Source organism: Thunnus thynnus, chromosome 12 (genome assembly GCF_963924715.1).
Source record: "Thunnus thynnus chromosome 12, fThuThy2.1, whole genome shotgun sequence".
Lineage (NCBI taxonomy): Eukaryota > Metazoa > Chordata > Actinopteri > Scombriformes > Scombridae > Thunnus > Thunnus thynnus.
In genome coordinates this window covers 1,204,019-1,220,001 of record NC_089528.1, presented here as the reverse complement: position 1 = coordinate 1,220,001, position 15,983 = coordinate 1,204,019, and the positions used below count along the sequence as shown (strand labels likewise).

Genomic DNA, 15,983 nt, shown 5'->3' with positions numbered 1-15,983 from the left:
AAATTAATATTGGCATTTGGAATGTTTGCACTCTAAGAAGCACAGGGAAACTTCACCTTCTCATTGATGAAATCGGCAGAATCGGCTGTGACATCATTTGAATAACAGAGGTCAGATAGTCTGGCAGAGGCCATTTTACGACAAAGAACAGCTACTGTAGTGTGTGTAGTGTAGTGTACCACTCTGGATCTGAGGAAGGAGGAAGAGCAGTTGTTCATCTTGAAGCAATATATAGCCAAAGCAGTACTAGGCTACAAGCCACTGACTGCAAGGTCTCATTGATGATACTCCGAATAATGACATTGTGCTCATTCTAGGTGCAAAAATAGGTCAAACATCTCTGAATAAGGAAGTCAATGGTCCAGGAACACCAAATGAGCGGGGGACACAGCTAGTTGAATTCTGCAAAGAAAACCACCTCTGTATACTGAACACAATGTTTGATCATCACCCCCAACGCAAATACACATGGACAGCTCCTGATGGTAAAACCAGATTGATTAAATCCTCACCAACAAAGATGAAAATCAAATATTCTGAAATGCAGGACATATTTGGGAGCTGACTGTGACACCGACCATCAACTGCTGATGGCCAAGATGCAGCATATTTAAGAACGTAAAATGAGTAAAACCACCAGTCAGATTATGATCTCAGATATACCAAACTCTTTCAACATAGAGGTTTGCAATAGTTTTGAAGCCCCTATGAACTCACAAGAAGAGGTCAAACCAGAAGAACTTCGAAAGGCAACAAGAGATGCTCTGACATCAGCAACAGAGAAACATTTTCCATGGATGCAGTAGAAAAGAAGAGATTGGTGAAAGGTCAAAAGAGCTGAAACGTGAAGTACAACGACACTAAAGGCTTGACAAAGCGGCACACCTACAACAATGTATCTGTTCCAAAATGGAAAATGAGGCCAACAAAGGCAACAGCAAGATATTCACACCAAGAATTGGTGCAATCAAAAATGAGGAAGGAAAAATTCTGACAGAAGATGCAGATGTGCAATAAAAGTGGCTTGAGTACACCAAGAAACTCTATGAGAATCACAAGAACGAAAACTGTGACAAAGTCAATAACACTAGAACATGAACTAGAGCTGCTACTGTCAGAAGAAAAAGAGCAATTGAGAAGATGAAAAAGAAAAAAAGCACTTGGTCCAGACAACACACCAGCAGAACTACTGAAAGCAATAGGATCCTCAGTGGCCCACATCTTGCACCACATCGTCTGCACGATCTGGAGGACTCGCAAATAGCCAACAGTATGGTGCAAATCTGTCTACATTCCAACTCCCAAAAAGGGGATGTCCTTCAGTGCAGTAATTACAAAACAATTACATTGATATCACATGCCAGCAAGGTTCTACTCATAATCATCTCTGAGAGAATAAAGAACTACGTTGACAGAGAAATTGCACTCAAACAGGCTGGCCTCAGGAGTGGCCATGGTACCAGGGACCAGCTCTTCAACATGTGTCTAATAATAGAGAAAATGAGAGAGGTCAGCACGCCCTTGCACATCTGCTTCATCGACTACTCAAATGCGTTCAACTGACATTAAAGTAGGAGGAAGAACCCTCAGTAACTTGAGATACGCAGATGACACAGCCCTGCTAGCCACAACAGAAGAAGACCAATAAGCACTACTCAAAAATGTTGCAAAAGTGTTTGCTGAGTTTGGATTGCTGATAAATGTCAAAAAGACCGAAGTTATGGTGGTAAGCAAAAATGCAGTTGCTGACATCTACATCAGAAACAAGATCGAACAAGCGTCCACCTTTACATACCTTGATGCAGAACTAAATGACACAAACAAATGCAGCAAGGAAATAAGGCAAAGGATAGCAATGGCACACACAAGCACTGCCAAACTATGGAAAGATATGGAAAGATAGATCTGTGAGCACTGGCACCAAGATACACCTCCTCAAGAGTCTCGTCTGGCCAGTAGCCTTGTATGGCTGTGAGACATGGACCCCTAAAGTACCTGATGAAAAGAAGTTGATAGCATTTGAGATGTGGACATAGAGACGGATCCTCAGGATATCATACATTGAAAGAAAATCCAATGATTTCATCATAGAAAAGATTGGCATGAAACCAATATTTCTGTAAACCATTATCGAAAGGAAACTTGCTATTTCAGACACATCTCAAGAACTGATGACACACTAAAAGACATTGTGGTTGAAGGCAAACAGAGGATAACTTAGATTGACAACATCAAGAAGTGGACCAGCCTCACTGCCAGAGATGCAAGAAGTTTGACTGACAGATCGCAGTGGAAGAAAGTGGTGACTGAGGCTCTGGCAGAGTATGGCACATGATGATGATGACCAGTCAAAAGTTTGGACACACCTTCCCATTCCCTTGAATGAGAAAGTGTGTCCAAACTTTTGACTCGTCATAATGATGACATGTATAATGTACAGTATATGGTATGACATTCATTCAAGCTAATGTAGCCTAATTCACTACCACTGTCAAATGTACGTTGCTTTGGATAAAAGCATCTGCTAAATGAAATTGTAACATTGTAACATCTTAACACTTCTAACTCAGCACATTTTAATTTTAACATGCTCATTCTAACCAATTCTTTATAAGGTCATACAGACAACATTTATGATTTACTAGTCATGAAATGCACTGAAATCTACAAAGCTCCTTAGCTCTCATTGTATTTATTATATAACTAATGAGATCATAATGATGTTCAAATGGTAAATGGACTGTACTTGTATAGTGCCTTTCTAGTCTTCTGACCACTCAAAGCGCTTTTACACTACTTTCACCTTCACCCATTCACATGCTGAATGGGTACAGAGGCTACCATGCAAGGTCCCAACCTGCCTATCAGAGGAAATCTAATCATTTACACACATTCTCACACTGATGGCACAGCCATCAGGAGCAATTAGGGGTTAAGTATCTTGCTCAAGGACACATCGACATGCCAACTGGAGGAGCCGGAAATCGAACTGCTGATCTTCCGATTAGTGGACGACCTGCTCTACCTCCTGAGCCACAGCCGCCCACATGTTCATCATGTTTATGCATCATATTCTATAGAGCCTCATTCAGTTTATGTAGAATTTTGCAATTCTGCCAGCTCCTTTCAAATTTCCACATTGCACACACACATAAATATTTGGATATTACGGGCCACACAGAGCATCGAATGACCATTGATTGTGAACCAGGAATGAAACAGCTGTGCTCTGTCTGAACTAATGCTATGCTTCATGTCTTTTTTCCCAGGTGCCTCGGGTGGTCAGAGGGGTTTCCTGGGCTGCATGCGGTCTCTGAAGATGAATGGTGTGACCTATAACCTGGAGGAGAGGGCAAAGGTGACTCCAGGGGTGAATCCAGGCTGCCAGGGCCACTGCAGCAGCTACGGGATGCACTGCAGGAATGGAGGGAAGTGTGTGGAGCAGTACAATGGATACTCCTGTGACTGCTCCCTCACAGCATACGATGGACCCTTCTGCACTGACGGTATGGCCTCCAGCACGGGATTAAATTAGATTAGATGCAACAACAAAGTTATCAACACTTGTATGATGTTTTAATTTCCCTTTCTTCTTCTGCTGCTGTTTGTGTGTGCGTGTGTGTTAGATGTGGGCGGCTACTTTGAGACAGGAACCCTTGTGCGTTATGACTTTCTGCCAGAGGCAGGACCTTTTGCGTTGCAGGAGGTGAAGAGCCTGTCAAGTGTTGGTGTTCCCAGTGAGGCCAACCTGACTCAGGAAGAGCTGGTGTTCAGCTTCAGCACCTCCAGCACTCCCAGCATCCTGGTCTACATCAGCTCCAGGACTCAGGACTACTTGGCTGTGGTGCTCAGGCACAATGGTGGGCTCATCAGCATCATACCTGATCCAGTTTTTTATTTATTCATTTATCTATATAAAAAGATATATTTTATGAACTGTGGTTACATTATTATCCTGTGTTAAAACATACTCTGTGTCTGTGTATGTATGTGTCCAGGCACTCTCCAGATCCGCTACAACCTTGGGGGGCTAACAGAACCTTACACCATAGATGTTGACCACCGCAACGTGGCCAATGGACAGCCACACTCTGTCAACATAACCAGGAACTTAAGGGAGATACGACTACAGGTTAGTGTCCTATTAGTACAGTAGTACCTGAGGGTGTTACATCGAACACTGTATGCTGCAAATATGTTGAGAAAAGGTGTCAGATTGCAGTAGTAAGTAAGTAAGTAAGTCAGTAAGTAATAGTTAGGTATTTTGGGAAATAGTGAGATGAGAAGATGGGTATCAGTCTCATCTCATGTGTTAAGTACAGAGCTAGAACAGGATGTGGTTAGCTTAGCTTAGCATGAAAACTGGAAGCAGCTAGCTAACCTGGACAAATAAATCTGATATCTCCATGACAGATAGAGGGAAACTAGAAAGTGTGTTTATTTATTTGGGTGAACTGGCCTCTTAAGGTTACCTGGTGAGGCAACTGGATTCGAAAAGATCACAAGATCACACGAAAATCCGTCTTGTCAGCTTCAAGTTATGTGCTCAGCATCCTAGAACTACTGGCAGCTATGGTCGTGGCATTGGTGTGACGAAAGGGAGAAGTGATAGCCTGTGATAGATGGTGATAGATGGTTCATCCAGTCACCAGCCAAATATTTTTTGAAAATGCCTGCCCTTTTCCAAACAGTTTCTAAGAACGACTTCTCAGATGGTCCTGTGTAACAAACCATCTGGCACGTCTGGTTACTCTTAAGACCCACACCGGAAAATTAATGGTTCTTGGTAACAGACAGTAACAGCAGATTTAAGTTGAACTTGTCATTGTTTCTTTCCTCCATCTGTATTCTCCAGCTGGACCACTACCCAGTGTCCACATACACTCTGCCTGAGGCCTCTGACACCCAGTTCAACTTGGTCAAAAGTATCTTTCTCGGAAAGGTCTTTGGTAAGTGTGTAGCTGTGTTTAAGTGTGTGTGCTGATCCTACTCAGACAGGATTTTTCTCAAAGGGATGTTGGGTGATTTTAATCCTGTCCACATGGTGCATGTGTGTAATTACAGTACCAGTTACCTATTGATTTACAGATGTGGCCGAAATTATTGGTACCCTTGCACATTTTATTAAAATAATGCACCATTCGCCCAGAACAGGGTTGAAATTAAAAGATATCTATCAATATATCATCAATGCATCTGTGTTGGTTTGCAGTGGAACAAAACAAAAAAGTTGTGAAAACAAAAAGAATTCATGCTTATTCTACAAAGACATTCTAAAATAGCCTGGACAAAATTATTGGTACCCTTTAGAAGTTGTAAGAAATAATTGATATGTAGTGATACTTTAAGCAGACTATTGTGTTTTAATTTGTATCCCAGGTGTTTTCAGTCTTATAATCACTCATGCAGCCAGTTTAAAAGGAGAAAATTACTCGCTCTGCCGTTTTGTGTCACTGTTTGCATCACATTGAACATGGAAAACTGAAGGAAAACGAGACAGTGGTCTGAAGACATTAGAAAAAAGGTAATAGCCAAAGAGCTTGATGTTCCTGTGGCCACTGTTGCCTATATTATTAAGAAATTTAAGGCCCATGGAACTGTAGCCAACATCTCTGGACGTGGTTGCAAGAGGAAGATTTTGCCTGAGATTGAACAGAAGGATTGCTCGAATGGTTGAGAAGGAACCAAGGAAAACTTCAATACAGATCCAAGCTGATCTTCAAGTTAAAGGTACAATAGTTTCAAGTCGCAAAATCCATTGCTGAATGAAAATGGGCTCCATGGAAGACCCCACTTCTAAGAGGGAGACACTAAAAAGCTAGACTGGACTTTGCCAAAATGCATTTTGACAAACCAAAGTCCTTCTAGGAGAATGTGCTTTGGACAGATGAAACAAAATTAGACCTTTGTAGTAAATCACACCAAGCCCATTTCCAGAAGAAAAAATGAAGCCTTCAAAGAAAAGAACACCATGCCTACTGTGAAACATGGAGGAGGCTCAGTGATGTTTTAGGGTTGCTTTGCTACCTCAGGCACTGGGTTCCCTGAATCTGTGCAGGGCACAATGAAATCAGAAGACTGTCAAGGTATTTTGGAGCAAAACATACAGCCCAGCGTTAGAAAGCTGTGTCTTAATCGAAGGTCATGAGTCTTCCAGCATGATAATGACCCCAAACATACAGGCTTGCTATGAGTCCTGATCCGAATCCCATTGAACATCTGTGGAAAGAGCTTAAACTTGCAGTTGGGAGACGGCACCCATCAAACCTGAGAGAACTGGAGCAGTTTGCTCGACAAGAGTGGGCTGAACTACCAGTGGAGAAGTGTAGAAACCTTATTCAGAGTTACAGAAAGCACTTAACTGCAGTTATTGCCTCCAAAGGCTGTGCTACAAAACGTTAAGTTAAGGGTCCCAATATTTTTGGCCATGCCATTTTCATTTGTTTTATTTTATAAAATAATATGCTTAGTTGTAAATCAAAAGCAAAGTTTCAGTTATATTCAATGTGAAATAAAGAATGATGGATACCATATACTTCTGTCATTTTCAACTTAATACAGATAAAATTTAGTTGTTTTTTTTGTTTTTTTTATGTGACTCCACCCACTGGTGGAGTCACTTGATTTTCCCACAGAATCTTCTTTTCTATTACAGAACCACTTACTATAATTTGGTAATAGTTAAAACTGCCATCCAGAATGTTAAGTTTTGAAAAGAGGAGGACAGTAAATATTTTATTATTAATAAATATATTAATATACCTCTATCTTGAATAATAATCCCGTCCAAATGGAGCTTCATATTATAGTCATATTTTAGAAAGACTACAAGATAAAGACAACATCATCATCAATCAATCAATCAATTTTTATTTATATAGCACCAAATCACAACAAAAGTCATCTCAGGGCACTTTTCATGTAGAGTGAATAACAATGACCACAGCAATAGCAGTAGCAATAGCCAGGGAAGGATACCAACAGGACTGCGAAGGACCGCGAAGGCTAGGCCTGCAACCCAGGGTTTCCTGCGAGATGAGAAAGCACAAAAAACTCCGGGGAAGAAGCAAAGTTAGTGACATGCATTGATGTTACATGAATGCATACAGATGGAGAGGAGGAGGAGGAGAGAGGAGCTCAGTGCATCATGGGAAGTACCCCAGCAGTCTAGGCCTATAGCAGCATAACTAAGGACTGATCCAAGGTGAGCCTGGTCGGCCCTAACTCTAAGCTTTATCAAAAAGGAAAGTTTGAAGCCTACTCTTAAACATAGAGAGGGTGTCTGCACTGCGGACCGAATCTGGAGGATGGTTCCACAAGAGAGGAGCCTGATAGCTGAAGGCTCTGCCTCCCATTCTACTTTTAAAGACTGTAGGAACCACAAGTAAGCCTGCATTCTGGGAGTGCAGTGTTCTAGTGGGATAATACGGTACTATGAGCTCTTCAAGATATGATGGTGCCTGACCATTAAGGGCTTTGTAAGTTAGGAGAAGGATTTTAAATTTTATTCTAGATTTTACAGGAAGCCAATGTAGAGAAGCTAAAATGGGAGAAATGTGATCTCTTTTTCTAGTTTTAGTCAGTACATGTGCAGCTGCATTCTGGACCAGCTGGAGAGTCTTTAGAGACTTGTTAGGGCAGCCTGATAATAAGGAATTGCAATAAACCAGCCTAGAAGTAACAAATGCGTGGACTAGTTTTTCTGCATCTTTTTGGGAAAGGATGTGCCTGATTTTTGCGATATTACGTTAGTGAGAAAAGGCAGTCCTTGAAATTTGATTTATGTGGGAGTTAAAGGACATATCCTGATCAAAGATAACTCCCAGATTCCTTACGGTTGTGCTGGAGGGATATGCTGTAACATAGTACTACAGGTATACGAAACATTTTGAGATATATGACATAGTGCTAATAGTTACCATCAATATTGTCACAGTCCACACACTGTTATCTAAAAGCCACATGCTGTGCGGACACCTTTTTTTGTTGTAATTCAAACTCTGTAAAGAACAACCATAAATTTAAGAAAGATAGTTGAATTAACCTTTCACTGAACACGATCATGTTCAGTTGCAGCAGTGTTTTCCTCATGGTGAGACAATGGTGTGTAGGCTCACTGTTACCTGTTATGCTGTTTATTTGACCATGTACTGCATAAAGTTTAAAGTGTCAACAATGAGCACACCTTTTTGTTGTGTTTTTGGGTGCTTACATCTGAAAAGTACATCTAGGAGAGGTAGATTACTATTTTCTGTCTACATTTGTATCCGTATTTACAGTGGTGTAAAGTAAAAAGTGATTACATTTACTCAAGTACTATACTTGTACTGTACAGGTACTTGTACTGTCCTTGAGTATTTCCATTTGATGCTACTTCATACTTCCACTCCATTACATTTCAGAGAGAAATATTTCACTTTCTACTCTACTACGTTTATTTGACAGCTTTAGTTACTTTTCAGATGAAGATTTGACATATAATAACATAATAATCAGCTTATAAATCACACTGCATTATTAAAGATGAAACCAGCAGTCCCCAAATTGTTTGGCTTGTGGCCTTTTACAAAGAATCAGTGTATTTGTGTCTCTTGTGTCATGTTTCAGATGTCTGAGTTGTTTGCAGTTCCACCAAAGAGACATTTCCCCTCCCAAAAGTAAAAAATGCAAAGATTAAAGAAAAGAAAACAATATCTAATCCAAATTGATGCAGCAGAACTTTGTTTTTTTCTTTTTTCCTAATCTATAATATCACCACCCCTCACATTTATCCGGTGACCTTCAGAGAGTAGTTTAAACTAGCTCCACCTTGAGCAGCTGCAACTGACTCATCAGTGTTAATAATTTACCTTGTTTAATATATGTAAAATATTACAGCTCTGTGGTATTGCTGCTTTTATTAAAGTAAAAGATCTGAATACTTCTTCCACCACTGCATATTTCCCTGGTATAAACAGGACAGTACAAGGCCTAACCCAGTACTGTTCCACATAAACGTCCTCTGAATAATTCACCAGTTGACCACAGTTTTGTACTTACTGCTGTTGGGTGTCCTCTGCTGGCATAGAGTGAATCTCTTCCTTTTTATAGAATATCTTTGCTACACTGTAAATTATTTTGCATGCAATAAAATATAATATTTTTTCTGATAATGTCAAGTGTGTAAAATGTCGTTTGAAGCAATTCCTTTCTTTCTTTCTTTGCGTAATTATCTCAAAAATGTTCTTTATTAAGCTTAAAATAACTGATGATCTGGAGATACAAGATTTTCTTGTAACAGCAGTCAATCTTTTAAAAGGTAACACTGGGCCCTGGAAAGAGTTTTGAAATGGTGTAAAATGAAGATAACCCCCTTGCTGTCTGATCTGCTGTATTACTAGAAACAGGACAGATTGACCCCATCCTGATCGAGCGGTATAACACACCGGGCTTTGTGGGCTGTCTGTCAAGAGTTCAGTTAAACAGTGTGGCACCACTGAAGGCTGCGCTGCGCTCTGGCCTGGCAGCACCCGTCAGCACCCATGGGATCCTGGTCCCATCCAACTGTGGAGCCTCTCCCCTGACCATCTCCCCCATGGTCTCGGCTAGTGACCCCTGGCACATAGAAGCTGGTAGGGACACACAGGCAAATAATATAGTTTCAAGAAACATCAAGCCAACAGCAGTCAAAATCCAAAAGAATGATGAGTTCATGTCAGAGTTCAAACTGATAACGAATTTTCACTTTCCACAGCTGGAGCTGTTTTCCCCTTCAATGAGGACAAGGCCATTGGTGATGGAGTGGATCGCAACTCTGCCATAATTGGAGGTAAATCTCATCTAACTACCAAGCATTAGAGCTGAAGCTAGGAACAGTCCCTAAAACTGTTGACACCTACAAAGACTAGACTCCTATCACATAATCAGACAGATAACTTTTTTTACAGTCTTTACAGTCAGAATAGATGGTAAATACAAAAGACAAAAGACTGGAGGAAAATTCGAGCAATGTCCTAAATCCCACAAGAACACAAATTCTCACATGTTGCTGTATCAAAACCGAACGCTAAATGTGGATATTTTAGTAGACGAAGAGACAACTATAAAGTCTGCTGCTAGAGTAGAGAGAAATTCCTCAGAATGAGGTCAAATTCAGCATTGTTGTCTAAAGTAGAGACCCAGAATACCCATTACACACTCACAAATACATGCACATTCACACCTTTATGAACTATACTCATGTCGGATGAAGTGGGCTAACTCAGTGTGAGATGCAAGCAGGTTCAAAGTTGGCAAATAGTGAGGAGCACTAATATGCAGCTCAGCTATAAGCAAGGATAGAGAAGAGAAGAAGAAGAAGCAGGGGAAGAGAGCAGAGAAGGAACAATATCTGATATTTATAACACACAAACATGCCTTTGCACAAGTATACCCACATTCATCAGTTAAATAATATATAGGTATATATAGGTATTATCACCTTAATGGGTGAGAGTGTGTATGTGTGTGTGTATAGTACGCAAATTGCATTGCTATAGAGGGAAAAAAAATAAGGAGAAAAGGGTTCAGATGCTGAATGTCATGTATCACCTTACATGCATGTCACCCATAAGCCTGCCTGCTCATAAACATAATTTCTCATACACTTGTAAGCAAGTGTAGGAGCACATAATACAAGCATGCATGGTTAATTTCCTCAACCGTCTTCCCTCAAGAACTCCATATTCCAACCATTACACTGTTAGGAGTAGACAGTTACACCTGGGACACACTGGATGTGTGAGCAGCGCATGTGCGTCACGGAACCTCTTGCTTTTCATTTCGGTGTCCATGTTAATAGGTTAGAGCAGGCACACAGCCCGCATGAGACAAGAGGCTGCTGTGTCGTGTCATCTAGAGAATCAAGGTCTTGCCTATTTTCTCCACGTGATGCACGCAGTTTTCAGCAGAAATGGACAGGGAACACGATAGAAAGTGGCAGAAGCGCTGCAGCAGACAGGCTTCCTGTGTGGACGCAGCAGTTCAGCGACTCACACGCACTGCTGAGGTTCACGCATCCAGTGTGTCCCAGGTGTTATGTTTTTGGCGATTCTCAGTTCACAGTCAGTCACTGACTCCAAGGATTCAGTATAAGATAGTGTCACTCTAGCCAAGGTGTGATATTTGAGTCCTTAAATAATTTATTGTCCATGTAGAGTCTGGTTTGAAGGTCCAGAAGTGATTCTTTCAGAAGGTGGATTGTGATTTCGGATTGTAGATCTGAGACACTATTTTGAACTCCTTTGTTTCAGCTCTGAATACCGTGACCATGTTTTTCAGCTCGGCAACTTCGATTAGAAGTGTGTCAAGGATGTCTAGTTTGCTAAGTTTCTCCAAATGCTTTAGTTTTTCTTCTGTTAACGACACAATGCTATGTTCAGTGTCAATTGGGTCCAGGGATTGTAACAGTTCTTGACTTGAAAGTTGTTTCTTTTTTACAGCCGGGGGACGGCTTTCTACTCTTGCTGGTGTGCTAAAAGCAGTAGTTGACCCACCCAGCTTAGAAATGCTAGAAAGTGCTTTGGTAGTGTTTCTTTCAGTCAGTGAGCTCATGTCCCTGTTGGTTTCTGTGGCATTTGGAAAGTTAAGATATGATCCAAGGAGAGATTCGTTGTTGTCAAACGTTATTTGAAATATTGTTGCAGTTGAATTTGAATCCAACTTGTTGTTTTATAATTAGAGTCTGCCCATTGATATTAATCAAAGAGTAATCCTAGATATATAGTTTAGGAGAAAAGTTAGGCAAGTTACTCCATGACCGGTACTCAGGGCGCTAGAATGACGTCATGTCCATCACTTTGTCCAAAAATAGGACAAAGATGTAGCTATTTTAGAGGTGGCCATTCGTTTGGGACTGGATCTGTCCAGTACTGGATTAGTAATGTATTGACGTCACCACCTTGTATGAGTTTGTGTGTGTCCAGGCTGGGAAGGGAGGACAAAAGTTTGTTTGTAAAAGTCTCATCGTCCCAGTTGGGAGCATAAGCGTTGGCAAGCAACACTGGTTGTTGAAAAAGATGCCCAGATACAAAAACATGTCTACCGTTAGGCTCAGAGGTTCTAGAGTTCTAGAGTTGAAGTCAGAATGAAACACCTGATTTATCCAAGCCTTACACAGCCGCAAATTATCCTTTTTTAATAGATGCATTTCCTGGAGAAATATATCTGCTTTTAAATTTGTCAAGTGGGAAAAGACTCTTGTTCTCTTCACTCTCTTCACCCTGCATAACCTTCACATTCCAAGACATTGGGACATTTCAGTGAGAAAAATGACTGTTGTAGTTGATCAGAACAGTTTTAGCAATGCCTCTTATTCTTAAAAATGGGCACAGGGTTTGATGGATGGTCAGCTCCTCCTGTCCACATGTTGACGTGTCCTTGGGCAAGACACTGAACTCCAAATTGCTCCTTATGTTCAGGCCAGCAGCTTGCATGGTGACTCGCTGCCATCAGTGTGCGTGTGAATGGATGAATGAGCACTTTGGATAAAATCTCTATATAAATGCAACCATTTACAACTCTACTGATCTTACACATGACGCTCAGTTCATGAGGAGCAGTATGTAAGTAAGTAATGCCTTCTGTGGCTCTGCATCCTGATCATGTTTTCATGATGTCATTAGGTTTATCTTGGCTTAGTTTGGAGACCACACATTTATAACAGAAAGTCTGTGTTACAAATGAAGGTTTGTGGAGTTTGAAAGATGTGGGTGCTCACCAGGCAGTGAGGGATGCATTATGTGGAATATGTTGTTTTTTTTGTTTTTTTTTTCTTAGGCCGACCCATACTGGGGACTAAAAATCAGGATATCTACCATTCTATAATTGCTTTGTCTCTTGTGTGTCCCCCAGCTGCATGGAAGTGCAATAATAAACCACTGGAGTGCAGCTTTAAGAGCATCAGACAGCACATTTCAATTTTTCAGTCTGCTATTGTGAATGAAGTATTCATTTGTTTTGTTTTAGGTATCATCGCCATGGTGATCTTCACTGTCTTGTGCATCATGGTGTTTGTGATCCGTCACATGTTCCGTCACAAAGGCTCCTACCACACCAACGAGGCCAAGGGAGCAGAGTCAGCAGATTGTGCTGACGCAGCGATCATTGTCAATGACCCAGCCTTCACCGAAACAATTGACGAGAGCAAGAAGGAGTGGTTCATCTGAGCCCCTCAACAACATTGACACATGACATTGGATGTATGTAGTTTTCTAAGCATAGGGAGTAGTAGTGAGGTGACCACCTATGGAACCTTGAGGATGTGCCGAACGGTTTATTTAAAAACTTTATGGACAATGGACACCATGGCATTACAGTATTGGTATTAAAGCACAGGGCACAGTGCTGCCTGGCAGAGCCCATGTGGAGATGTGGAGCGGTGTATCTTAACTTATTTTGGACAGTGTGACAGGATGACAGTCTCCATATGGTTTAGAGGATGGTGCTGTGAAGTTACAGGCCTTGGATGTGTGAGTGATTACTGTTCAGAGCAAGATGTGAGTTCACTAGCTTTTGTTTTAAAATTTGTTTTATATCATTTTGAATTTGATTTCAGTTTATTTATTTATTTATATTTAAGTCATATTTTTTCAGAAAAGTTCTTACATTGTTTGCCTTTATTTATTTTTATAGATTAATATCTTTATGCCTTGCGATATATTAGTATTCCAGGTTAGCTAATAATAATGATCATATATGTTGCTGCTGATGGGCAGCCAACCAATAATGCTCCACATCTGTAGCAATGCTCATAAATTCCAGTTGTTGTTTTTTTAATGTTCAATCTCATGTTTAATCATTTGCCTTATTTTATATTACTGTCAGTAAAGTTTAGTTTTAGCCCTATAACTGTAAACTTAAGCATATGTGTGTGTGTAGTGACAGGCTTGCTAGTCTGTGAAGGAGATGTAGCCATGAGTTTGTCATCATCATTTGGACTAAGAATGGGAGAAAGGAAATGACACTTCTATTTATTTTTTTTGCATATACGTACCCAACAGTGTCCCTTAATGACTTTTGGACACTGATTGTTGAAACTCTATTATTGCATCTTTTATTCTACTGTTTTTCCTTTCAAATGAGTTCAGGGAGGAGCTCAGCTTTTGAAGAATTAACTGAGTCCTGTCAGTCCACAAGAGCCCAACTCACTGATTTGTTGGTTGTCTTTGTTGAGGTTGTCTTTTATTAGCAATGCTAGCACATGATAATGCAAAAACATCTGTCTGAAAATGATACCACATACCAAAAGCTTTCTCAACATAACTGCAATTTAAGGAATATTGCAACATTTTGGAGATTAAGTTTATCTCTGTACGTCCAGTACAGAGACAGGTGTGTAGCAGGTGAAAATTACTAGCTTAGCTCCATCGTAAGTGAACCAATCTACCTTCCAACAACTCCACAGCTGGCTGATTTACTCAGTTAGCTTTCAATCTCCATCCAAGAGTCAGCTTTGTGAACAGTAGAATTAAAACCTGACAGCCAAAAACCTGTGCTTTTTCTATTTCGACACCAGATAAAATGTATGAAACACAGCTTGGAGTTGTTGGAAGCTTGGCTCTAGAGACAAGACCAAGACTGTGCTGTTGTGAGATCAATTCAAGAAAATCCATGAGTCCAAAAAGGGGTCAAGTGTGAGTTTAGACAGAATTCAAATGGCTTGAAATGTGATAAAACGGGAAACAATTTTGGAGCAACTCTCAGAAGATCATCTCTGAGAAAAAAGAAATAGAAAGAAAATATTCTTGTACAATGTTACAAGCAAACTGTGATGGCTATTATATGGTGAAGACACTGAAAAATAAGCACACATTAATCACAGTTCAGAAATGTGTATGGGATATTACAGAATTTTGCGCCTCTCCAGTCGGCAACCAGAGCAGCAAACCATGCTGGTCAAGATAAAGAAATAAAAGCTAAAGTGGTTGTGGTTGAGACCAAATAGGTGGGATGGGAGGCTGATATCAGGACAAGTCCAAGTCAAAACATTCACAAGACCAGGATAATAGAGCAAACATCTTCAGGCAACTTGAGAACTACAGCCCTGGTTGGAAGCTGTATTTCTTTCTCTCTTGATGGAGCTAGGCTAGCAAGGTCTTTGTGCTAAACTGGGCTTAAAACATCTTGGCCCTTTCTCTCTGTACTGGATGAGAGATGATGAAATGAGATGAATAAGATTAAACAGATACTGAGATTCTCATCTAATTCTGTGCAACACAGCTAACAAGCAGCTTGCCAAAGCGTTTGTTTCACTCTCCTTCAAAGGGACATAATCAGCCTTGATTAAAAGAATGCTAGGAATACATTTTCCCCAGCTACTAAGAAAGTCTCATTTATTTCCATTTAACTTAGTATTTTTGGAAAGAGAACCAGTATTAGAGATAGAAACCAGTATTAATGATACTGATTTGTCATAAGTTTATTTCCTCTGTCTGGTAGAGCTTCAGATTCAGTGAATTTGGCATTGGGATGGTATGGCAGGTGCAGCCATGTTGAGGACTGTACCCAGCTTCTTCCTGTTGCTACTCTGACTGTTTAGATGGACTGAGAGGACTTCGTTCAGAATTCTTCTCTCCTTAAAAAAAACCTGAGCCATGTCTTTGATTTTCATGAAGTACAATGATGTTTCTGAAAAAGAATGTTTGTTGTTCACATACAAAACTACGGCTTACATCTTGACATTTGATTGTATTGCATTTGTATTTCTTTGACTGCAGCACAGTGTAGTGGCATGCTGTTTGACACTGAATGATGGAAATGTTTCTGTTTCATAAGCCACTGTAGCATCACATTGCTTTTTCTTCATGTTATATGTACAAAACTTTGCTTAACTGTTCTTTTTATAGCAGATTTCCCATTCTTTCTTCTCCTCAGTGCTTTTCTCATTGTCTTGAAAATTTTGATGCTTCCTCTTGGAAAGCCCAGTAAAATATGATTACAAATCTTATCTGGCTTATATTAGATTT

The 15,983-nt window shown here is 40.3% G+C and overlaps 1 protein-coding gene across 1 annotated transcript in view; it reads left to right on the top strand.

The window, feature by feature from the left end:
• Nucleotides 1-15,964, top strand: part of cntnap2b (contactin associated protein 2b) — a 65,825-nt gene extending 49,861 nt beyond the window's left edge. The window contains exons 19-25 of the mRNA XM_067604772.1: nt 3,270-3,506; nt 3,627-3,860; nt 3,999-4,132; nt 4,856-4,949; nt 9,381-9,611; nt 9,734-9,808; nt 12,985-15,964. Coding sequence (XP_067460873.1) covers nt 3,270-3,506; nt 3,627-3,860; nt 3,999-4,132; nt 4,856-4,949; nt 9,381-9,611; nt 9,734-9,808; nt 12,985-13,184 — 1,205 coding nt within the window. The 3' untranslated portion in view covers nt 13,185-15,964. The remainder of the gene's footprint in view (nt 1-3,269; nt 3,507-3,626; nt 3,861-3,998; nt 4,133-4,855; nt 4,950-9,380; nt 9,612-9,733; nt 9,809-12,984) is intronic.
• Nucleotides 15,965-15,983: the final 19 nt, after the last annotated feature.